Source organism: Chanos chanos, chromosome 14 (genome assembly GCF_902362185.1).
Source record: "Chanos chanos chromosome 14, fChaCha1.1, whole genome shotgun sequence".
NCBI classification, from domain to species: domain Eukaryota; kingdom Metazoa; phylum Chordata; class Actinopteri; order Gonorynchiformes; family Chanidae; genus Chanos; species Chanos chanos.
Window position 1 is genome coordinate 11,712,304 of NC_044508.1, and position 25,830 is coordinate 11,738,133.

Consider the following 25,830-nt stretch of genomic DNA (forward strand, 5'->3'; position numbering starts at 1 on the left):
AAAATATCTGGTGTTTTTTTGGCTTAAAAGAAAACCGATTTAAAGAGAAATGTATTTCTAAAAGGCTGACAAGTGATTTCATGGAAAGACGTCATTCTGCACCGATTCACGAAGCTTTTGTGTTTTTTTGCCTCACACCCCAGTTCATTGATTAGTCATTTGTGTTAGTCACTGCCTAGTCATCCAGTTGACTTCTCCACATCCATCAAATGTTGACTGTATCTTAGTCAAGTGGAGTCAAGCCTCACGGCTTTTCTAAAGCAATGTCACATTCTTAAAAAGGTAGTTTCACAGGTCCTGTGCATCCTCGTTTAGTTTCGTTCGTTATCGCTGTGTACAGTCACCGTACTCTGAGATTTCCTGTTGCTTTTGTTTTATGTCTGCGCTTTTCTCTTGTGTTGAGAGTTTTAATGACTAGACACAGACAGCAGCGTTCCCGGTGGTGCGGCTGATGTAAATTTGGAATCTAATCTGTAGGTTGTCTTTGTCGGAGCGGTGTAACACAAGAGGCTGTGACACGCTGATAACACAGGGGTGTTGCTGCTGCTGCTGCCAGCGTGAGTGGGTGATGTTCTGTCAGGCAGGAAGAGGGATGTCTGTCCTGATTGAGCATATTAAAAGCTTTTTGGGAGAAAGGTTCTCCTTCTCTCGCTCTCGCTCTTCCTGGCTCCGGCCCCGTTCATCTTCCCCGGTCTGTTCACATGTTGACATGGTAACGGCCTGAGAAGCGCAGCAGGAATGGTCTGTGTGTTTACACATTTGTCTGAAAGATAGAGGGAGAACATTATCTAGAGTGTGTGTGTGTGTGTGCATGGCAGGAGTCTGCGTGGTGTGTCAATATGTGAAGATAGAGAGAGGGCTCTATCGGAATCGTGAGAGCGTCGCTGGAAGAGAGACTGGACTGGTTGTCTCGTGTTGGCCTTCTGAGTGAGCGTTTCTGGAATGTGTCCTCTCCTGAGGGGAAACACTGGCCTACTCCACTCACTGAAGCCAGCAGGGGATAAAACCTCAATGCTAATGCCTTCCTGCAGGTGTCTGGGTACTGTGTCCTTTAAATGAGCACTGGAGCCCGCACTTGGCCTGGGCCTCACTGACTCTTCTGAATAAGGCTCACAGAGAGACCTGGTATAAATGGCCGTATTTTGGTGTCTTGGTGGTCTGTCTTATGTCCTCAGATTGGTATGTGATTGTTAATACTGAGAAGAGAATGTAAGTATTTACAGTTTTCTTCAGCTTCACCATGCCCTGTACCTTGAAAAACAGACCACGCACTGGTTTCCAGTCGTCTGTATGTCTGGCCAAGACAATATCTAGAGTGAGATTCAAAAAATTGTATTTTCTTAGTGAAAGAAATGTAAGTGTTTCTTAATTTAAGCAAACGTACCATGGCAAAATAGCAGCGTTCGGGGGATGGTTTTTCCTGGGTATCTTCGTGTCACTTTTGACTGTGTGTCTGGGTGAACCCACCTTCTCAGAGCCGGTTCAACATACATAGTCAGGATACCGTGACCTTTGACCCCTGCCCCCCCCCCCCCCCCCCCCAGTCTGTGGAGTCACAGCTGTGACCTCTGACATGGCGCATGCTTCTGCCACCTGTCATCATGTCATTATCAATACCCAATATACTCCCTCACCTGGTGCACAGATCCACCGCCCAAGCACTGAATCTGTTAAATTCCCCAGTAAAATGCAAGGAAGAGCCATTCATTTTTTTCACTCTTCTATTTGGCAGCTCTAGTGATACTTTTCTTTTCAGTTCACAGAGGGAAACAAAAAAAGAATTTCATCTACAACGATGTGAAGCCCACGGTTAGCCCCCGGCGTGTTTTATAATGCACATGTAATTGCAGTGGGCATTTGGGGGACTGTTTTGTGAGTCATCCTCTTAACGAGTGTTTATTTCTGAGATGGCACTTACGCTAATTAAATGTGAGGAGGCTTCATGTCGTACTGGGCTGGGGAAACACTGATTACAGTATTATACTTTACTGATGACTATTTTATAACATCACTGTCAGTACTTTAACACCACTCTTATCTGTTATGAATTAGTCACAGCTGATACTGCTTAGCAACCTGAACCCAACTGCTAAGGCGGCAGATCACGTCTTCCCATAAAAGAAAAAAACCAGGGTGGTTAGCAAAGCACCTTCTCAAGGCGCAGGAAGCGTGTCTGTTCTTTTGTACTCTGACCTTGAAGGTCAGTAGGAATAAACAATTCCAGAGAATCAACATTAGCTGTTAGTGCCTTTGTTAAAAGTATGTTGTGATCACCTCAATGGATCGTCTTAAGCTGAAATAAAATCTTGCATGGGCTTGATCATTTTTCAAGTAGTTGGTCATTTGGATGATTTAAATTAGTGATGAGAGTTCAAAGCCCCACCCCCTGCCTTCACGAATAATTAATTGCGAGTGGAATTAAGGCTCATCAAAGTGGAGCTCTTTTTTTCAAGCCTTTTCTAACTCCAGCTCGTGAAGTGCTCACAAAGGAACTAATTTCTACAATACGGAGAATTTGCTATTAGTATTGTAACTTTGCAAACACCCACGCACAAAAATGACTCCCTTACAGATTGGTAAAGAAAACAGGGCAGCTCTAAAGTGCTTTAGAGAGCAGGTGGAGCTGAGGATCTCCTCTGACATGCATGCGCACACCCAAATTCAGGTGCAGCAGAAAGCAGACATTTTGTTATCTGTATTTAGGCACAGTGAATAAGCACGTTTCTTTGTCTCACATGCTTCCACACACACACACACACACACACACAGAGTGAATACAAACAAAATACTGTCCGTGTGACACACATACGCACGCACACACACACACCTGCTTATGAGAGTGCATTGATTTTACTCCTGTAGTGCACTGAGTGAAGGCCTTTGCACCTTACAGATAAGCTGTATGTGAGACAGACAGTGAGTGAGTGAGCGAGCGAGCGAGTGAGAGAAAGCTGAAGAGAGAAAGACCGAGATAGCGAGAGGACACTTTGCTCTGTGGATCCAGTCTCTCACCGGACCCTCTCTCGCCTTCCGGAACTGTATGGAGTTACTGCTTCACCTCTCACCCCATTAGCACCGTAACGAGGGCATGAGGACAGCACCATGAGTTTCTCTTGGTGAGCACTTTCCTTCACCCGCTTCTGAACGCTTCTCTCGCATGTACTTTATAAAGATTCGGCTCCTCTGAACGCGACGGATAAAACAACACGAGACACGGTGGTGTTAACGGGGTCATGCCCTTGCAATGCTAAATGCTAACAAACTCTGTTCACAGAACAGTCGGTTTCATCATCGCTACGTCGCCTTTCTCTGTCGCTGTCGGTTGTATATTTTAAAGGTTTTAAGTTTGATGTGAACAGCCTTAAAAGGACTGGTCTTAGGGGAAAATGTTCCACTCCGGAGCGGCAGCGTTTTATTTATTTCTTTATTTTTTTTGCCAAGGGCACCACGTTGTACTTTGTTTAACCTGTAGTCAATCATTTACAGAGAGGGAGCAAGTACAGTTCAAAACCAGGTTATCTGGAATACCCTCAAACTTCACTTCACTCTCTCCTTTCGTTTTATTCATACACAGAACATGTGTTAATGAGGATGCGGAGAGCAGTATCGACAGAGACTGAGTCAAAACAACCTCCAAATTCACGGGTTTCGACAATTCAGAACTAGAGTAGTACGGTTCATTGCTCTCTAGGAGGGACAGAGTTGTTGTTAGTGTTGGTTTTGGGCTCGAGGTTCATTTCTCGGTTCTCTTTCTATGTGAATGCCGTTATACTAAACGAGGCCAAGAAAGCTCGTTTGAATGCCCCGGCGACGTTTCCTCCCCTCTCGTAGTCTCCCTAAGGGAAGTTGTTACTTTGTATTAATTTTGACATTTACTGACCTCTTTGATAAAGTTTTATAGTTAAGACAATGATAGTTCACCTGAAACACTTACTCAAACTCTCTGTGGTGTTTGAAGCTGAATCATAGCATATATGACTAGTGCTTGAATTACCCAATATTGATAAGAGCCATTTAAATGAAGTACTTGCTAACTGACCTCTTAGATTTGTATCAGGCTTATGGTACAGTGGTGGTTTTAATGATCAGACGTACAGTAATTTTAGTAGAGGAAGAGTGATGTGGTGCTTGTCGACGGGCATTCCCCTGAGTGGTTGGCTATAACTGTGTACCACGTTTCGTCAGAAAATTCCCATGGGGTGCTTTGAGAGAGAAGGGGTTTTAATGATAAATGTTTTTTTTTTTCTTTTGAGGGACTGTTAAGAAAAAATCCAGATATAGCCCGTTTATGTCATCCCGTTTTAGTCATCTCTTATCTGTCAACAATGGACTGTGTTTAGACAGACATCATAATAGTACCTCAGCTGTAAGACACACACACACACACGGACTCTCACTTCCTCCCTCCCTCTTCTCTCTTCTCTTTTACTTCCACCCTGCATTCCCCCTCTCCCTCCTCTCGACTAACCCAAATTTGGCGGTAACCGGAGGCGTGCAGGGTCCGACTGCAGCGCTGACGGAACAGATCACGGCCCGAGAGGCCCAGCTCTTGTTCTTCTTTCCGAGATCGGGTTTCGTCGGTTTTCGCACAGTCGAATCCTCGGCCGTGGTTACGTGGTCGACCTTTTTTTTTTTTTTTTTTTCCTTTCTTTCTCATTCAGCTTATCACAGGCCAGTTAGACTGACACACACTTTGTCAAGCTGTCAGTGAACCACTGCAGTGCCAATGACATGTCTGGCACTCTGCCTTCACCAGGAGAAAAGGGCACTGGAGCTCTTTCCTAACGACACGTTACTGAGCACGCGCAGTCAAACTATTTTTACTGACCGTTTTTTTTTTAGTTACGGTTCTCTTTAAATGTTTTGGCACTTTCCATGCACTTGAACGAAAACTATTTCTGACTATTGTACTTGGAATAATCGTAATGGGGTTACTATGGTGTCTAACCAGCTTAATGTGAATTTAGTCCAGCCGTGTAAACTCCTAACCCACTTTAAAGGTCATTTATTACCATCTCAGTGGATCGGCTGCTTTCATTTGGACTAAATGGGGGATTGATGCAGAGGTATTGGCAGTGAAGTTTTATTGTGATTCTGCTGTAGAAAAATTTCCAGATGTACTTTGGTCTGAAATTGAGTTGATTTTTCTATTTTGAATGAATTAGACTCAAAGTATGGTTCCCTGCATACTGCTTTAGAGGACTAATAGGCCTAAATGTTTTTTATATTCTGTAACATTTTTTAGTTACGCTTCACAGTCCTAAGTGTAGTTAGAGGCCATGCCTGTTTTCTAAAACATCCAGTATCTTTTCACATTTGAAAGCTCAGCTTTTGCCTTTGAGTAGACACTCCGCCTTGACTCCATTGTAATTTCGCTGCCGCACGCGAAACTTTGATTTCGTTGTTTCCATCATGCAGTGAAATCACACCGTGGCTGCATCGGCAGTCCAGTCAATGGCTCAAGGAGATTCCATAAGTGGAAATGCCTCCTCTGCCTCCTGGACACACATGCACAGTCGTATACACTTCGGCTATCAGGGGACAGCTGATCCCGACAGACTACGGTCGTCTGTGCCAGCATATTCCTCTCACTCTTACTGGAATAAAACCAGATCAAGTCCTCCGGGGAAGCTACTTCTCTCTCTTCGCCTTTGTTTATGCCGATTGTCACGAGTCCAAGAAGAGAGTTAGCGGTCTCCACAGAGCTGCTACCATTCTGTTCCCAATCCTCAAGTTTATGTTTAAAGCAGTGCTCATGAAGAAGAAGAGAAATGGACATGGGTCTATTTTAGTTTTAGTTGGAATGGGACCATGGTTTGTTTGAATGCTGTGGAATTCATGAGTCTTTTCCCCTGGGGAGTCACAGAAGTGCACATTTTTCCCTCCAGCTCAGCACAAACACCTGCTTCAGTTTATCAGCTCATTGTCCAGCCTGGAGGAAGAGCTGATTCTGATGTTTGAGTGGGAGGTTTGTAACGCCAAGGGATACCTCAGCACTGGAGTTAGGAAAATCCCCTCTACGTACACTAGAGTCCTCTCTCTCTCTCTCTCTCTCTCTCTCTCTCTCTCTCCCTCCCCCTCCTTCCACCTCTCCCACCAAGTTTTCTCCTCTGGCATTTTCATTTGAATGTGATTGACAGTTTGTGTTTGTGTATATATTGAGTGCCATGTGGCTGGGCACAAGTGCTGAGTCCAGAAGCACGTGTGTGTGTTACATAGATTTTTATTGCCAACAGAGAAGACCGGAGTCTCTGCCACTTAATCACAGCAGGTTTCCTTTAAGCAAAAAAAAAAAAAAAGGAAGAGCCTTTTTGCTGCTGTTTGATTTTTCATGGTCAAAACCTGTTTAACGCTGTTTTAACATAAATTAATGCGCTGGTATGTTTAAGTGGAGTTGGAAAGTTCTGTGTTTTTTATTTCAATGTGGGTCTATTATTTATTGCAGAGGGGTACCAACTGAACAACACCTTCTATGTACTCTGACTGATAGGATGAATTTATTTGTTTCTCAATCCTGTTCCTGGGGCACCCCTGCTCTGCACGTTTTCCATCTTTCCTTGCTCTACCCACATGGCTGAACTCATCAGTGGCACTTTTGATAAGTTGAGGTGTGTTTGGAGCAAGGATATACAGAACCTATGCAGAGCTGGGGTCCCCCCAGGAGCGCGACTCAGAGACACTGATCTACAATACCCCAGGCGGTGGCCGTGTTACTGAGTGTGTTGTCTGTGTGTCAAATGTGTGCGTGTTGTCCAGGCTGCTGGAGACAGACAGTAAGTCCCTGCGGTCAGTGAATGGCTCTCGACGGAACAGTGGCTCCTCACTGGTGTCCAGTTCTTCAGCGTCCTCCAACCTGTCCCACCTGGAGGAGGACTCGTGGATCTTATGGGGGCGCATCGTAAACGAGTGGGAGGAGGTGCGCAAGAAGAAGGAGAAACAGCTGAAGGTAAGTGCAGTGACTATGAATAACTAACCAATGGTGGCATAACTACAGGACTGTCATACAAGATGCCGTGTTCTGTAAAAATCCCCACTCAAACATCTAACTGCATGGATTATACTGAAGTTGAATTTATACAGTTTATGAAGTGTTACATGAGACAGACGTTAACAGATTCACCCTGCACACGTCACGGTCTGTGTCCCGGTACGGCTTGAAAGAAAACCGAACCAACTCGGAACTTGAACCCTGAAGCGAAATAAATCTAAAGATTAGGACATTTTGCTTTAAGGTTCTTCTTCACGAAAATCATTGCAAGAAAACTAAACTTGAGCACTGGTTGTTTTAAAGTTTTTGTTCTAGAAAATCAGTAGAAAGAACATAAACTTGACCTGCGGGGCTGTGGCTTCAGCCTGCCCCTTCAGCAGAAAGTTAAACACACGCCGACAGTAAGATGATGAAAGACCGCTCTGACCTTTTCAGATCAATACGCAGCTACTTCAGTCTGAGAAAAACGAGTTTCCATTCAGAGAAGCCTAGAGACTGAATCTGCTTTATTTGTTTAAGCGGATTCATGTATTCTCGTATAACTTATTTTATTTATGGTCCGAGCACTGACACCACATGCGTTGTTACGATTTGAAATGGTTACACGGATGACCTGTCATTAAAGCTGTTGTCATCGCCTGCTCAGCTGACACATGCGTGTGCCACATGGTAAGCACCATGCATCTATTTTCTCACAGCAAGAAGAGAAAAGAAAGAGAAAAAGCACGTTGGCTTCAAATCATGATTAACATTATACTTAATGATCAAAGGATCACAGTGTGGAACGTTCGCTAATGCTAAAAATATGTCCTCCCTCTGATTCTGCATCATGTCCAGAGAAGAAAAAAAATCACTTATCAGCTGAGAAGAAAAAAACCAAAAACGTAGTTCTCTACACAAGCACCAAGAACCAAACCAAGAACTACAGAACTGCAGCCATTACTCCCCTACTGCTGGAGCTAAGCAATACCGCACTAGTCTTTTTTAGTTTATGTGTCTCGTCTGTGTTTCATTTTTGAACTTAACATCTGCTTTAGAATGTTCGGTGTGCGTTTGACCATGTGTTTCTGTGTATGATATTTTGTTTGTTGTTTCAGTGCTCATTAAAATCCTGCACAGAGACATTTTAAACATTTCAGATCCTAGATTACACAGATATTTTCATGATACAGTAATAGATTGTGGGAAGTGAAACCATGATAAAAAAAAAGAAAATACCAGCTAAATCTGTATTTGGCCTTACATGACTAGTCTTGAACTTAAAATCAACTTTCATGTCCAGACTTAGCACTGACCCTACCGTGAGACCCAACTAAAGCTTTACTTCATCAGTATCACTCGAGTAAAACAAGCCAGGGGGAAGCCGTCCGCCATATCATAACAGATTTGTCTTGATATTTTTTAGGACTGTCAAGAATTCATTCCAACTATCTGTTTTTTTCACAAGGGCTGCCAGCTGAACCAGGATTTAATGTGTCAGATGTCTCAGTTTGTCAGTTTAATCAGTTTATTATGTGATGTGGTCAGGGAGTTAAAATTGTTTCTAGTTGGATCATAAATCTTTTCAGGTCAGTTTGTATAATCTTGTAAAGTGTAATGGTTGTGTTTTTTAACGATTCTTGTTGAAGCGTTATGTATGAATAGCTGTTGTGTTTATGATTTGTCGGATCAGTGGTCCAGTAATACAGACGATGTGGTTTTTGCCATCATTACTGAAAAGTTTTGTATTGGAGTATTCAGTGAAATTTCAGAAAATGGACTTGTTTCTAAAGATCCTCAGCTTGACTGTGTTTGTCAAAGGTTTGCCAACCATTCAGCCCGGCTCAGTACATCTGCTTTTTCCTCTTTGATATATTCTGAGATTCCTCGCTGTTCTGTACATGCTACCATACATATAACAAGGCCCCTGAGAAGGAGGGAAGGAGAGAAAGCGTCGTGTCTTTCTGCTGCATCAGCAGCATCCTTCTTCCTCCATTCCTATGTGAGAGGCCCATTCACACTGCATACTGAGACACTCCAGTTCCCACTGCAACAACTCTCTGTGCACTGGGTCATTATTTTCACTGCTGGCTTCAGGATAAAGACTATCAATTCATTACATACCATCAATTCAAACCCTGTGTGTGTGTGTGTGCGTGTGTGTGTTAGAGAGAGAGAGAGAGAGAGCCCGGCCATCTCTGAAAAAAGGGATGATCTTTGCTGTGTAGATCTGAAACATAACAGTGGCAGTGTTGTGCGTGTTTTTACACGACGCACAATGGAGTCTCAAGGCAGGGTTACTCCTAGTTGTGCACAAACGGAAAACGCGGAGCATTATAATGGCCACATTGTTTGTGCCAAACGCCACTGCCTTTCTGACCTCGGACTGAGGGACCTCCTCAGTGAGAGTCCGTGTGGGTGGAACTCCTCTCTAATCTCATATGAGGAGCAGATGTAAGGCTGAGCTAACATTCTCTTCCCTCTCCATAGGAAACGGCTTGATCAAAAAGTGTCAACCTTAACGCAGCAGAAAATCAGTCGGCTTTGCCAAAGACACGTTGCTGACAAGGTTAAATTTAGCAGTGTAAAATAGCATTAAGACACACTCACTGTGCCTTAGGAAAACACCAGCATTTCAACACAAACAAACAGAAATAGGGAGTTATGGATTAGATATCGTTCAGTGAGGATCCTCCTCCTCCTGCTCCTCATGTTATTAAGTATATATATGCATATCGTGATTTTTTTTTTTTTTTTTTTCAAAGATGATATTCCTTTTGAGGAACATTTTTCATCCCACTGTAGAACTCATTTGACGTCCCTAATCACTGTATTAACAGATTCTGCTGTAGTAGCTTGGTGTAGCTACTGTACATTGTCGCATTGTTGGGTTTACATATTTAATCGTGTTTGAATATTTAAGACTTAAATCTACTCATCAGTTTGTTATTGTACATGATGCGAGACTATGGCATAACCATGCAAATGTACACCAAATTTACACTGTGTTTACATCCATAGCTGGTTTGTCACCAGTACCACTAAATGAAGCCTGTGGTGTTGTAGGAGCTGGTAAGGAAAGGGATTCCACATCATTTCCGAGCCATAGTATGGCAGCTGCTCTGCAACGCTCAGAACATGCCTATAAAGGACCAGTATTCCGAGCTCCTGAAGATGACCTCGCCCTGCGAGAAACTCATCCGCAGGGACATCGCCCGCACCTACCCGGAACACGAGTTCTTCAAAGAGAAAGACAGCCTGGGACAGGAGGTGCTCTTTAACGTCATGAAGGTAAGACAGGTTTAACGTTAGTCTGCCTAAGGTTACAAAGCTAAAACGCACCGAGGAAAAACCTTTCCCTCCGCCGATGTTGGCGCGTAGTAGTTCAAATGTGCTGAGGTGAGTGTAGAGTCAAACTGCCTCGCCGTGTCGAGGTACGTAAACGATCACGATGTTCGTTTGCTACGTTTTATCAGTGTTTACCTCTTTTTTTGGTTGAGCGTTGAAAAGAACTGCGTTTTTATACTCAGAATTGGATGTGTGATTGGTTAACCACAAAATCAACTTCATGCTTGCTGACAGAACAGTACACACATCCTCTTTCAAATCTTACTGACTTAGGAAAAAAAGTCTGAACTTGTATATGGCGGCGTTGTTTGTATAAGACAGCGTGGTGTAAGAAGTGTGGCTTGAGGTTGAGAATTTCCAGGTAGAGTACCTGGTGTTTTGTTCAGAGAGTGAGGCTGAATTGTAGTGCAGTTGACTCAGCAGTTAGACCTCAACCCCCACATCCCTAAGCCTTATGCTTTATCTCCCATAAAGCCGTATTCCATATCCACCCATGGCTTTGATATTTACATGAGCTGACTTCCTGTTCTCTCAAAGGCCTACTCTCTAGTGGACCGCGAAGTTGGTTACTGTCAAGGAAGTGCTTTCATCGTAGGCCTTCTTCTCATGCAGGTAATATAATAATTAGAATTGTGATTGTAATGCAAACGCAATGTTTTTTCCCATCGTTTATTATGTGTTTGTCGTGTCATTTGTGTTTTAATCACTCTGTTTTTTGCCTTGTGTTCTGTAAAATCCTTGGGTGGACATGCCGTGGTTGCAGAACCACTTTGATTTTTGAGCATATCTTAAACTGTAAACGGACACATTCTCCTCCGGTGGAACATAATAACCATCATAGGCTCTGCACTTGGTGGTTTTTCTTCTCTCTGTTCTTGATTTAAAAAAGAAAAAGAAAAAAAAAAACGCAACCAGCCAAATACTCACAAGTAAAACAGAGTGAAAATGTTCTGTGAATATGAAATGAATATGATACATGAATAATAAAGAATATATCACATTGAAGTCTGTTCTCTCAGTGCAGCCTACTTTAGCTGTTATATTCTAATGAAGACAATGGAATGTACTTCTGGGCTGATTGACAGTGCAGACAGTGACAGTACAGATGATGAGGAGCGCTGTTTTGTTAGACTTCTCTTTTTTCCAAATTCTTTGTGTTGGTAATACTATACTTGGATATCTCTCCTCTCTCTCTCTGTCTCTGTATCTCTCCGTCTCTCTCTCTCTCCATCTCTCTCTCTCTCTCTCTCTCTCCCTCTCTCTCTGTTCAGATGCCAGAGGAGGAGGCGTTCTGTGTGTTTGTGAAGCTCATGCAGGATTACAGACTGAGAGAGCTGTTTAAACCCAGCATGGCTGAATTGGGTCTCTGTATGTACCAGTTTGAATGTATGATCCAGGTAAGACCTGAACCTTTTAACAGGGTTGTTTTTACACCCAAACCATGACCCCCACACTGTTTCTCAGCTGCGTTTGCCAACAATTACAGATGTGTCTGAAAAAACGCCCATCTACTCCTGCTGTCCTTCTCCTGAAGAACGTACTGACATGCTGTGTAAATCAGAACAGTTCTCCTCCAGTATTCACATCGTTGTTTAATACTCAGCATATGTCCTCCCCACCCCCACCAGGAGCAGCTTCCAGAGCTCCATGTGCATTTCCAGGCTCAGAGTTTTCACACCTCCATGTATGCCTCCTCCTGGTTCCTCACCATCTTCCTCACCTCCTTCCCTTTGCCTGTTGCCACCAGGATCTTTGACATCTTCATGTGTGAGGTCAGTATGAAACTGTGCTCCTGACCCAACACTTTAACTGTAGGCTGTATACAGTGTATAATGTAGGTCAAAATGTTTTTTAAACACTCCAGCTTTTGTTTATAGGTCTTAATATATATTTCACTTCCACGCTTTATTTATCCTCTTTGCAATATATATTTATATGTTTAAATTAATACCACGCACTGACTGAGACACATTTAGTCGCAAATCGATGTAAGTGAACTTGAGAGTCTTGGTGTGAAAAATCGGACACATTCCAAATCTCATTTCAATTTAGCTGTTTGCTATGCTGTGTTGTTTGCTATGCTGTGTTGTCAGCTGCCTCTGCAGGTGTTTGTGTGGAAATGTGGTAGATGATCGCCCTCTGTTGTTTGAAAAGTGACATTGCAAAAATGGTGCTGAATGTGTTTGCATCCATCTGCAGGGTTTGGAGATTGTGTTTCGTGTTGGCATGGCTATCCTCCAGATGAACCAAGCAGAACTAATCCAACTGGACATGGAGGGAATGTTACAGGTTATTTTACAAAAATGACAACTTCATTCATAAAATGTCTATCATACATTTTGAAAACGTTTTACGCAAGACTTCTCGGTGGTCAACCGATGCCCCGCTGTTTAACACACAGACACATTCCCCATGAACCAGCCAATCAGAACTCTCAAACAAGAGCTTCATCTTTTTCTTCCAGCACTTTCAGAAGGTCATCCCACATCAGCTGGACAGCGGACCAGACAAAGTCATCCAGGCTGCCTATCAAGTCAAATACAACGCCAAGAAGATGAAGAAGTGAGTCTCTCTTTTCCCCCTCCATTATTCACTATGTTGATTTCTTAACTCAAGAATAGAGTGTAGGAGGATTTAGCTCTTACTTTGCAGTGTGGAGGTTCATCAGACCCTTCGAGAGCTTGATAAAGCAGGGTGACATGAAGATGCCAAAGTATTTGTGCAGGGAGACTCCTCTTTGCAAAGCTTTGTGTCAGAAACAGTGATGAACATTAATGGGAATAAACAATGTGCTCTTAGGTTGGAAAAGGAATACACTACAATCAAAACCAAGGAGATGGAGGAACAGGTCGAGATCAAGGTGAGTCAGATTCTGCGTTCATTTCAAGAGGAGTGTTTCATTTCCGTTTCCTGTGTGAGCTACACCAAATAGTTAGGATTTTTAAGATCAGATGACTGAGTTCTACATACTGAAGGCGACAGCGCTTCTTCTTCTTCTTGTTTTAATAGGTTTGCTCCAGTATTTACAGTTACGCTCACATCTAGTCATTTGGCTGATGCTTGACCAAAGCAACTTACCGAAGAGCAGAGCAAATAGTCTTAAATCAAAATGCCTCAGTACACAAAACAAGTGCCAAGAGTACCTCCAGGAACCTTGTATGGTTTTAGCTCTTTATTGAGTCAGGTTCTTTTTTTAAATAGACTCCTCAGGCTTAGAATACACACAAGCAAACTGAATTTAGCGGTTGAGAGGTCAGACAGATTTGAAAGAGGTGAGGTTTGAGGTGTTTTTTGAATGTGTCTGAGCGCGATTGAGAGAAGCTACTCGTTGCACCATTTTTGAGCTGCGTATGAAATGATAAATCGAGATTGAGACCTTAACCCATGCCCAGATGGCAAGGCTCAGTGGCTTTCTGAAGCAGACATGAGTAGGCATCCTGGGGTATATGGTTTGATTGCAGATCGGATGTAGACAGATGTGGCTCTATTGGAAGTTCTGAAGGCTAGTGTCAAGGTTTTACCCTAATGCAGATGGCAACAGGCAGCCAGTGGAGGGAGACAGAGAAGAGTGACTTTTGAACATTTTTCCAAGTTAAAATCAAAGAGAACAGCTTCACTTTGAATCTGCTTAGACCTTGCTGCGGTCGTCTGAGGTTTGCTGTGGTTCAGATACCTGAGCTGTCCCTGAAACCTGGTACAGTCATCCTTTTAAGTAGAAGCCAGATCAGTCAAGCGTAGGGTCTCCAGAAGATCTGGCGGTTCACCGTGTCAGAGGCAGCAGACAGGTCAAGTCAAACAAGGACAGGTGACGTCGTGACCCTCTTTAGCAGACTGGAGGGCATCAGTGACCGTCAAGAGGACTGTGTCCTTAGTGTAGCCGTTCTTGAAACCGTGGTCTGTTAGGTTGTTATCAGAGAGATGTAAAGTTATTTGGTGAAAAACAGCATGTTTAATTGTGTTACTAAGGACAGGGAGGAGGGATACCGATAGGTAGCTTCATTAATAATGGTTTGTTTTATATCTGTAACATAAAATTTGAGAGATACTTGAGTGGCCAATAAGAAGAAAAGAATGAAATCGGGCGTAATTGAGGATATAGTGATGTGAAGGTAATTTCACTTCTACGCACAGCTAACAACAGCTTAAGAGATATGCGGGGGTACATTACAGTTACCAATATAAAAATATTCTGCTCAGGTAATTTAGTTAAATTTGTCCCATAATACACAGCATTTACTGTGCTCATACCTCAGGGACGTGAACTTGAATTGTGATTTTAGAGGTAACTTAAACCAGAGGTCATTTGTTTACTTCCCTACAATTTATTAGTCATAGCTGTTTATAAGACACAAGCACGTCTAAACGATTTATCAGAATCTTGACGGATTCATTTAACTGAAATGTGTCTGTTTCCATTTCCTGTTTATGTGTTGTGTGACTAAGCTGTAGCTTCAGATTTGTTTTACAAGTTTTCCTAATTCTTTAGTCTGACATCACAAGGTTTCCTCTCTCCTACGCAGAGGCTCCGCACAGAAAACCGACTCCTGAAACAAAGGATCGACACGCTGGAAAAAGTGAGTAATTCTGGAGAGGGTGGAACCACAGCTGGTCCATCACACTGTCCACCAATAAATCGCAGCTGTACTGGGGTCATTCCATCCTCTACTGCCTCTATCATTGGCTCATTTGGCGTTCAATCATAACTCATTAGTCAACCGTCCATTGTTATGACATGCCTCTCTCATTTTTACTAACTGGGCTTTGCACTCGAAACTTACACACACTTACTGGGAATGTGTGTAATAGTACTTCCAGATAAGTGTGTTCATCAGTGGAAAGCTCTACATGTTGGAAACATAAATTGTTTTTTAATCCAACATGTTTTAATACACCCAGGTAAGTACACACACTAGAGCATGACGTGTGCTTCCACTGAACGTTAGTGCCCGAGTCCGTCATAAGAACGCGGTTGATCTCGTATGAAGACCGGGCTTACGGTTTGCAATTGCAGCATGCAGGAGACTGCAGCGTTGCATGCTGGGATATCCTCTGCTTGTCGTAGCAGGCATGGGCGTTGTCATGCATGGTTAACTGACAGCGGGTCCTTTGCGCTCGGCTACATAAAGCATTTCGCTTAAACAAAAAAAAAAGAAAAAAAAGAAACTGCCTCCTCCTTGAGCCTCCAACAACTATTCTCGTGGAAATGCTATAACTTTGCAAAAGCACTAACCAGAAAGACGGTTGCCTCTTCATAACCAAATCACCTATGAGGATGTAGTTATTTCGCAACACCCCCCCCTCCCCCCCTTCCCTTCCCCCTCCAGCATGGCAATGACAGGGTTAAGGTAAAAATGGCTGCTCATCTCCTGACCTTCTCATTTTGCTTTTTCTCTTCTTCTCTTAAATGTCACAAACTTTTCACCGCCGTTCACCACAATGTCACAATCTAATTTCTGCATCGTCACCTCAGTCACTCTGTGATCTCTTATCATCACATCCACGCTCCAAGCCTTGTTTTTTTCAACCCCACCTCAGTGCTTCAGTTAACTGCTGAGTGAACAACATCTCATATAAAAAAAAAAGAAAAAAAAAATTGTGTCGTTTTTTTTTGCAAGAAGTTTTGTTTCCAAATGGTATTGGGGTTGGAAAAAGAACGCTATGTTTTCTGTTAGAAAGAAATCGGTTTTGTTGTTTATTTCTGTTTTTATGATGTCCTTTGGTTTCTCTTTTTCTCTCTCTCTCTCTATGCCTTTTTTTCTGTGTAATTTCTCTCTGTTTGTAGGAAAGTGCTTCCTTGGCAGATAGATTGATCCAGGTATTCTCTTCATATTTTCTCTCTCTCTCTGCCTGCCACTCCTCTTTTCTCTCTCTGAGCTCTTTAGCTCAGTTAAGCTTAAGCATGCTCATGATTATCTCAGTTTCTAACAAGCCCAGTTTAAGCAGATCACAGGAAACAGATAAAACATTAAATGGAAGAAACCTCTTAATATGAAATCAAGAATAAACTAAAATTTGTACTGACACTTCAACTTGATAAGAATATGCTTTGAATCCAAAAGAATAACCGTAAGTTGAAAGGGGGGTGCAACTGGTAAATCTCCTAACAACTCCAAAGCTCTTCTAACAAAGGCCAATCAAACCCTGCCCCCCCCCCCCCCAGAAAGCAAACTAATGGCATGTTGAACCGTCATGGCTCCCAATCGAACTTTTGTTTTTCCTGGACATCCGTCTGTTTCATGCCCTCCCTCGCTCACCTCATTCCTCCTCGTCCTCAATTGGCTGCGTCCCAAAGGGACAGGTTACACGTGCCCAGGAGGCCGAGGAGAACTACCTAGTCAAACGGGAGCTGGCTACAGTCAAACAGCAGAACGAGGAGGCCAGCGTCCAGCTGGAACAAGCCCAAAGCACCATCAGACAACTCCAACAGCAACAGTCACAAGCGGTAAGGACCCGTCACAGCGCCTCCTGGTGGACTGGGGGGATACTACACACTGCCCGCCAAGACACTGAGGAATAAAGCAGAGGAAAACGTTGAAAACTGAATCTCTCATGCTCGTAGGTTAGGAATGCAGGCGAGTGAAAAACGCTAATGCCTTGTGACAATACTTGTGTGGAGCGTTGCCTAGCAACGACAGTCCCAGCCACAGCAGAGCTTACACACAAAACCCCTCCCACCCACCTCTCCTAATGATCCTCTTTACATGCATGACTGCAGATTGGGACAGTGTTTTTGGAGCAAAGCAGGCACAATTTACATGCAGAGCTGTGCTAAACACCTCATGAATATGTATGAGATGCTTAAACAAGGTTGAGTGGTGCTAAAGGGACACTCAGTCTTGTTTTTGAGCTGTTGGCGTCCAGTCGAATCAAATTCTTCACACCGGAATGGCATAAAAAGCCTCATTCAATATTAATGCACTTTTTCCATGACACAGTCCTCGTCATAATGTAATGCGTTATGTGCCATGAGGAAAATGGTGTTTTACATAATGTGGCACTATCCGTGACGCGGCGAGATGGTGTTATGTATTAATGTGCTTGTTGGAGGCAGTTGTTTTAGTACTTTGTTGAAATTAAGCAGAGGCCCCTGGGGACTGTGAGCCCATACTGTGAATAGTTGAGGCATCAACTGGTGGTTTGACCCAAGAGCACTGAATATGTTTCTGATACAGGAGCTAACGTGTTGGCCTCTTTGTTGCAGATGTCACACTGAAAACCAAGCTTAACTACAGCTGATACATATGTATTGTGACAAATTGGCTGTTTACATGGCAGAAAAAGACAGTTAGCCAAACATTTACCCTCCCTTTAACATTTTCTCCATTATTTAAATCATTGACAATCTGTCTCTCTCTTCTCCTTCTCTTGCCTTTTCCTTGTATCTCTGGTAGAAGAGTAATCCACGGTACACGGAGGAGTTTATCCTTCAGTTGGAGAGAGAACTCGTACAGGCTAGACTCAAAGAGGCTGAATCTCAATGTGCACTTAAAGAGATGCAAGACAAGATCCTGGACATGGAGAAGGTGTGTTTATTATGCACAAATACTTACACGCACACACCTGCCCGTCTGCCAGGAACATGCTCATGATGCAAACACATACATGACTGCCTCAAGCCTTAGCCTAGCTGGTTTATGTTTGTGTGTTCGCTACGCAGAGGAACACATCACTGCCGGATGAGAACAACGTGGTGCGGCTGCAGGAGGAGCTGATTGGTGTGAAGCTGAGGGAGGCAGAGGCTCTTACAGGCCTTAAAGAACTCAGACAACAGGTCCGAGACTTGGAAGAACACTGGCAGGTAAGAAAACAGGAAGTTGCGCGCTAGAGAAGCTCGCCCATAAGCAGACTCATACCTACCCCACCGTGACGTTGTTCAGAGCAGGTCCAGGGGTCTGAAATGAAACCGGTCCGTTTGTTTTTTGAGCCGTGTGATTTGTGTGTTTTCTCAGAGGCACTTGGCGCGTACGGCGGGGCGTTGGAAGGACAGCCCGCGGAAAAACACGGTGAGCGAACTTCAGGACGAGCTGATGAGCGTTCGTCTGCGGGAGGCTGAAGCACAGGCAGAGCTCAGAGAGACCAGACAGAGGATGCTGGAGCTGGAGACACAGGTGTGTGTCTCACTCATAAACACACAACAGACCTTTAGCAGGCCGCATGCACGTATGAAGGTTCTCAAGTCTTTTCCAGCAGTGACTCACTCATGAAAAACAATGATTAAAAATTGGCGAGTTGTTGCTGTTCAAATGCATCATCACCAGGGGGCGATAAAGATACTTGAGGGGAATGAGAGGCGTTGAAGACTGATCTACCTCGGGTGATATTCCAGCGTAAGGAACTGTAGAGTGTGAGAGGTCAGGGTTGTGGGGATGGACGGTTCAGAATCTGATTGTCAGATAGACAGATCCCAATCGCAGATAGACAGATCCCAATCGCAGCCTGAGGTGGAGCTTAAAGTCGTACCCTCGTGTAAACCCTTAAATGTCTCACTCTCACCTTTTGAACTTCTTCTTTTGTACCGATAGCTAACCATGCATGTTTTTGGTCTATTACAAAATACTGATAATAAATAGATAGATATCATCAATATTTTGATTATAGGTGAATGAAAATAATGAATTTAATCTGTAAGAGACCTTAACGTTTACATAAGCACTCGCTGGCCACCATAGCCCATCTCACATGTCACCATGCACAATTTGTGTTAACCATCTCCAACCAGCCTCTAGCCCTTCATCACTACTCAGTTTCTGGTCAACCATTCTGCCATGCCTGGTACATGCCTGTCAGCGTGGTGCCTCCTACTATATCACTTCCTTGTTATTGTCACCACTGCGTTGACAATGGTCTAGCACCCAAATAATAACTGTCCAATAGTGCTCCTGTGGTCAGAAACTGACCGCTGATGAATGGGCTAGAGAGTGGCTGACAAACTGTGTATGGAAACAAATGGGCCACACCGTGTAATTGTACGTCTGTACAGTGAACATATAAAGTAGGTATAAGGTGGCCGGTGAGTGTGGGTCCATGGCAGGTGTATCTGTAAGAGTGAATGGTTGTTTTATGACCCGTATCGTGACACTTAAGATTTTGTCCTGTCGTCTGTCTTTACCCAGAATCAGATTCACAGCAATCAGCTGCGACGCTCAGAGCAGGAGGCCAAGAGACTGCAGGAGTGTCTGCAAGTGCTGACCAATCAAAACAAAGCTCTGCAAGCTGAGCTGCAGGAGCGCAAACGCAAACAGGCCGAGATTGAATGCAAGGTGACGATCATCGACACAGAACACGAGCCCGTCATGATTAAACCCCGTCATTGAGTATTACATTCCAGTAAAGCAGCGGTTGAGACAGGATCCTCAGATTCAAGTTATCAATTCCTGAGATATTTTCTCATCTCTGTATGGATGTGATGTAAAAGCCTTATGGTCCTCTCTGTGGCCCCTGAGGAGACAGATACTTCGGGATAGGGAGGAGGAGGAGGCTGCTTTTGAGAGAAGGCAGCTTCAGTACTGTCATGATATCAGCTGGGTTCACTGTGGGTACAGGAGCATGGACGTTTATCTGTAATTGACCGTTATGCATGATTAAGTCATCTGGCATTCAAAGGCTCAAAGTAGCAGAGGGTGCAAATGATTTTCATGGATGCTCATTGGAAAACTTAAACCATTTGGATGTCATTGGAAAAGTTTAAATGTAAATGGACGAAAGTTCATTCTCTCTCTCTCTCTCTCTCTCTCTCTCTCTCTCTCTCAGAATAAAGAAGAGGTGATGGCTGTGAGGTTGAGGGAAGCTGATAACATGGCCGCCATGGCGGAGCTACAGCAGCAGATCTCAGAACTGGAGATTCAGGTATGAACCCAGTCATATCCAAACAGCACAACACAAACCATCCAGCCCAACCCAAACAGGTCCTGTCCCTCCCGCGCACAGCCCAGAAAGCAAGACTGTTTCGGTCCTCATCAGAGAGCTAAGAGACAGACAACATCCAGGTAGTTTGACGTTTATACTGTATTAGCAAATAGTTTATATGACTAATGTATAAAATCCACTGCCACTGAAGTAATAAGTAGTAACTGGATTAAGGTACTGGATAGTACAGACCTAAAAATGCGCGACAGTGTGATAGAAGAGCTGCTGCACTCATAGTCCATCTTAATGCATACAGGATCATTCCAATAGGACAGCGTCAGCGTCACATGACCCAGTGACAGCTGTTTAACAACCCTGACCAGTATAAATTGCTGAGCTATGCAAAGGCATAGAACAGCATTTCTCAAACTCTGGACCAGGGCGGGGCAAGGAAACTGCCAGGTCCCCGGCCCCTCGGGTGAACTTCTTGCTTTAAAAACAGTAAGAATATTAACTGCCGGTCTGCAGAGCGCTGCCACCGCGCCAGTCAAATTATGCTCGGTGCTTCTGTCACACGGCAGGTGAAAACAGCAGCAGTTTATTCAAGATTCTCGAATGTCAAGCGTTTCCGCCTACGACAGCTTGCTTAAAATGTTCTTATTTGCACCTGGCGAGTGGCAGAAGCACCAAGCATAATTCGACTGGCACAACGGAGGGTTTTGCAGACCAGCAGTTTCCTTTCGCGGGCCTATGCGTCACAGTTTGAGAAGCGCTGGTCTAGAAAACACATATGCAAAAGTTTCCCGTCATTTGGATGCTGTACATACTTTTTCCCTGCCATACTACGTGCACGCTTGTACATTTTAGCAGATAGCAGACGAGACATAGTATGAAGTACATATGACCTGGTCATTTGTTCATTTACAAAAAGAGGTGCAACGTGAGGTGTGAAATGTGATAAAGGGCTTCGAATGCATCAAAGTTTCAGGGACAAAACCAAGATACAAATCTACTTTCACACCAGCACCCAAAAGGTGCTCTCGCTCTCTCCTTCTTCAACTCATAGACGTGTGTAGAGGTCATGTTTAGTTTGACGTTTAAAGTACACTGTCCCAATATGACTGTCTTACCAGTCATTCAGATGGACTCGGTTGAAGGGAATTGTACACACTGTGTACAGAATTGTGTACAGTGGAAAGAAGTGAGCATCTATTATTGTATTCAAAAATAAACGGGGCTTCTCTTTTGCAGGAAGAATGACATTATTGAAATTAGCTCAGTATCCTGTCAACACCCATCTCCTGTCACTCTCAGTTGGGTCTGTTGCTCTCGTAATATCGATAATGATCAGGGTGTTTGCAGTTGTAAATATAGATAAGCAAAATCTCAGGTAAGAACTGAATGAGCGCAGGTTCATATCGCATTTCAGTATAAATGTATTCTGTCTATGAATCTTCCTGTCAGGCCCCTGGATCTGCAGATATTAGCTACTGCAGATTCAGTTTATGCAAGGAACTTAGATAATCGAAGTTGGTCATTTGAAACCATAAAAGGAAATATTTTGTGTGCGTAGGTGCAGATAACTGGACAATAATGGTACGATATCTGTCTTTCCAAGTTGTGATGCCAACTGGCAAGATGACAGATTTGCGTAATTACTATATGTTTTTGTTTCAACAAATGTACATTTGTACTCTCAGAGTAGTAGCTTCAAACAGAGCTTCGAAAATGCGTTTAAATTCAGATTCTTTTCGACAAAGAAAATCTGAGGGTTAAATCAGAGCCGTCATTTCTCAGCAAGGTTAGAGATTGCACTCTCGTCACCAGATTTCTCTGAAATGCCAATTCCTGTCTGAATCTAAACTCGAGCACAAGAAGCGATATTGGTTTCATTTTTAGATTTGATCGTATCGCTGTTTTTCATCATCACCACGTCAATCTCTTTGAAGTTTCCACAGCAACGATTGCTTTTCATTTGTTGTGCCACCCATCAGCGGTGGCGACTGCTTCTGGTCTGTGGTTTGGGTACCTGGTTAGCTCTCTGAGGGCTGTGGGTGGGACTCTTGGCTAACCATAACTGGGAAATTCCCTTAGAACCTTGGCATAAGAGTCAAAGAGAAAGAGAAAAAATACTGACTAGATACATAGCTTGTCTTACCAGTGCAGAAAAATAGGAGACATTTTAGTGTCCCAAAAGATGGACAGAAGATCCCATAGGGCCAAAGTTTAAAATAGCGCAGAGGTGAACATTACACTGAAACTCATTTGGCTCAGTGGCACCTCCTGACTTCCATACCTCTCTAGTTCTTCAGACTGTTCATGAAGTCTTAACTAAATGCATCTCTTTGACTTAAGACCTCCCCTCAGTGAGGCTCATGGTTCCGAGAAATGCACTGACCATCTATGACGGCTTTGTCTAGCTGACACCTTCAGAACCGCAACCAGACGTTCTAATCCCAGATAAGTGACAGTGAAGTCTGTGAAACTCCTCTGTGGTCCATTTATCGACCACTTTTATCATACTTTTTTTTTTTTGTGGCTGGTGTATATGTGACTGCATTGAGAGAGAAAAAAAAGACGTCATAAGAAATTCATAAGAGGCAATGAGGTTGCTCTCCTGCCCATGATAGACTCAGTAACTGATTCACTATGAGTCACCTCCAATGAGGTGTTAATCTCCATGGAAAGATACACCTGTCCGTGTGCCCACACGTCTGTCAAGCGCTTAACACACTGACTCGTTTAAGGGTTTTTTTCTTTCCTCCATCAGCCCAGAATCAGACAGCTGTAGCAGCAGCACGGTGAGGCACACGGCATGCTGATGGTTTTGTATAATTAGTAATTAGTGCTGCCACATCTTTGACTGTATAAGATAACAATTCTGTACCTATCTCTTCTAGCCAGAGACCTCTTTTTTTTTTTTTTTTTTTTTAAACAAGCTATTTAAAACAACTCTGGGAATAGTTGATGCATGCACAACACTTGCTAAGACCACAGCTCAACTATATTCTTTACCAGATGAGAAACCACTTCCTATCAGGCTATGGGCTAAGACACGAAGCTCTAATCAGAGCTGACGGGTATGTGTCACTGCCTCGCATGCCTAATCTTAATCTTGGTACAGAGATTTAGAATTTGCATAGAACAGTTCAGTAAAAATGTACACAGCCAGATTTGCAAATACTATTATCAAATGCTAAATTTGCTGGCATTTTAAAATCCATCAAGAAATCTTCTGACAAGCTCTTAAACAATATTCTCCTCTGCGCTCACACAAGCTGAAAACATTTACATTATGTTGCTTATGGCTACAGAAAAGCAAGACTAAAGAGGATAGATATGAAATAGTCGAATTTGTCTCATCTGCAGCAAGAGCTTTGTAACGTAACATTTTACTGTTGCTGCACCATGCACCGTTTCTGAGTGACCCCTCCTCTATATTCTGAACAATGACTGAATGATTTCAGTATGACTGTCGTGAAAAAGCGTGAAAAGTGGTAGGGGGTTAATGGAGGGGAATGACACAGTGTTTCCGTTTCTAGATTTAAAGATAACTCGCGATGTGTCGATTGCCATGGTTGTGGTGTGTCACCACATAAACTAATGGTATTAATCGTACTCATTACCTGTCAGTCCTTGTTGGTTTTGCTGTCTGTTGAGGTGACGTCTTAGTTTATTGATATGTTCTATCTCTTTAGTTTTGCTAGAAAGGCTGTACACTTTTGTGGCCTCAATTCTGTAGGCCTGGAATTAAGCAATTAAGAATTAAGAATGAATTATGGGTTAAGCATATTTGGATTTTCTTCTTGCTTTTGAGATTTGAGACTTTGTTTTAGTCCAATCTCATCTATGTTAAGGACTTTGACATTGGCGCGAATGAGGCCTCTTTCCTGTTTTGTGTGTTGAGTACTTTATGTTAAGGTGAAACTGATTCGTTTGAAACTCTGACCCAGAGTGTAACGTCACAGGGGTGTGCCTCAACTGATGAATCTTTCTCAAATGTCTTTATACTGTTTACCTTAGAATCATGCCTGCAGACAACCAGTGATTGTGGAGGCCTTTGATTACATCACAATAAGAGATTGGTTGGAGTTGCATCGCTGTTCTGCTTTCTCTGGAAAACAGTCAAGCTTCACCACTTTAGGGGTCACCGAAAGGTTATGTGCGCGGACAAACAATTCTGTTTTATACGTTATGTCTTCATATATTATGACATGTGCATTTGTGTGAGCATGTTTGTGGTGTTGGTTATTTTTTTAGAAGTGGTCGCTCTTCAGTGATTATAATTCCCATTTTCACTGGGTCTTGGTCTTAAAGATGGTGGCAAATAAACCCTTTTTTTATGACAATTCCAAATAATTACTCATTCATTCAAATGTGGCTACCATTGGCATTTCTGTTTTCATTTTCTTCCTGGAAAACAAACCCAAGTCTCAATGTCAGTTTTGCTTTTAGGGTAGCAGTGTCTTGGATTTCATTCTTTGAGAGCTAAAGGGAAGACCAGACAGTGATGCCACCTAGAAAACTAGAAAACCTTACATTGGATCCACCACTGTGTTTAGTTTTACTGAGATCAAGGACTGCTACAAAGGGGACATTCTGAGATTCTCGAGGAAGTACATCTAGGAACCAAAGTTTCAGATCATTTCACTGGCCCCACATACTCTTGTTTTTACTCTCTGAGACTAAAAGCCGTGGTATCCAGTTCAGCGGGGCGCTTCTTTTCGAATCTTTGAACGTTGTCCTCTTCTTCGGTTATTTTCGCTCTCTGGGCGCATTAAGGGATGTGGAGCCGTGAGGAAGCCATTAGTTAGAGATGTTAGGGGGTCCCTCACTGCTACATGGCACCTGCTGGCTCTCACAGCTGAGCGTAAGGAAGTCTGCTAACTGCCTCTCCCTTATCAGTGCAACCCTGGGGAGGGGGGGGAAACCTCAAGAAAAACACAGATTCCTGTAAAAACGTCTCCACTTTAGACTCCGACAACTGCCTCAACCAATCAGGCATCCTCAAAATCAACCCCTAATGTCAACCACAGGAATTGAAAACACCCTTCCCTATATACTGTGTGTGTATGTTTATCTACTTGGCAGATCTCACCTCACCACCTCAACACCCCGCCCTTCCCTGTACCTCTTCTCCTTTTTCCTTTTTCTTCTCTCCCATATGACACATACGGTCCTACTACTGCGTAGCCACTGACTCTGTCCCCTCAACTCATTTGTGCTTCTAGAGTCATGTGAGGCCTGTGTGTGTGCGTCTGCATGTGTGTGTTTGTGTGTGTTTTTGTGTTTTGTGTGTGTGTGTGTGTGTGCGCGCATGCGCGCGCGCGTGTGTGTGTGTGTGTTTGTGTGAGTGCGCGTGTGTGTGTGTGCACGCACATGCATGTTTGTGGCTCCCACTACAGCAGATGTGTTTAAGCCCGGAAGGTAAACACCACATGGCCAGTGAATGTCTGTTTAACACGGTGGCAGGGTGACTCCCTAAGGCATCAGGACCAGAGAGCAAAAACACACACACGCACACACACCAGTAACATCAGTGCATCAATCAGTTGAAAACAACATGAGACCTGTTCGTTTTAGCGGGCTTACACGATGATAAGTTTCCTGTAATTTAACTGGAAAGACTATTTACTCACTTAACAGGTTATGTCCTTTCCAGAAAAGTG

General features: G+C 43.4%; 1 protein-coding gene across 5 annotated transcripts in view; it reads left to right on the forward strand.

Annotated features, from left to right (window-relative positions):
• The window catches only part of evi5b (ecotropic viral integration site 5b), a 44,711-nt gene that overhangs the window by 10,932 nt on the left and 7,949 nt on the right, over window positions 1-25,830 (forward strand). For 3 of the 5 annotated variants that reach the window (XM_030791240.1, XM_030791244.1, XM_030791241.1), the window contains exons 3-18: window positions 6,757-6,946; window positions 10,034-10,258; window positions 10,853-10,927; window positions 11,587-11,712; window positions 11,944-12,087; window positions 12,515-12,604; window positions 12,780-12,877; window positions 13,115-13,175; window positions 14,836-14,889; window positions 16,098-16,130; window positions 16,608-16,757; window positions 17,707-17,838; window positions 17,973-18,113; window positions 18,265-18,423; window positions 19,429-19,575; window positions 20,066-20,161. In XM_030791240.1, the coding sequence (XP_030647100.1) occupies window positions 6,757-6,946; window positions 10,034-10,258; window positions 10,853-10,927; window positions 11,587-11,712; window positions 11,944-12,087; window positions 12,515-12,604; window positions 12,780-12,877; window positions 13,115-13,175; window positions 14,836-14,889; window positions 16,098-16,130; window positions 16,608-16,757; window positions 17,707-17,838; window positions 17,973-18,113; window positions 18,265-18,423; window positions 19,429-19,575; window positions 20,066-20,161 (1,921 nt within the window). Of the gene's footprint in view, window positions 1-2,981; window positions 3,117-6,756; window positions 6,947-10,033; window positions 10,259-10,852; window positions 10,928-11,586; window positions 11,713-11,943; window positions 12,088-12,514; window positions 12,605-12,779; window positions 12,878-13,114; window positions 13,176-14,835; window positions 14,890-16,097; window positions 16,131-16,607; window positions 16,758-17,706; window positions 17,839-17,972; window positions 18,114-18,264; window positions 18,424-19,428; window positions 19,576-20,065; window positions 20,162-25,830 lie in introns of those variants that run through there. The other 2 variants (XM_030791243.1, XM_030791242.1) reach the window with 2 other exon arrangements.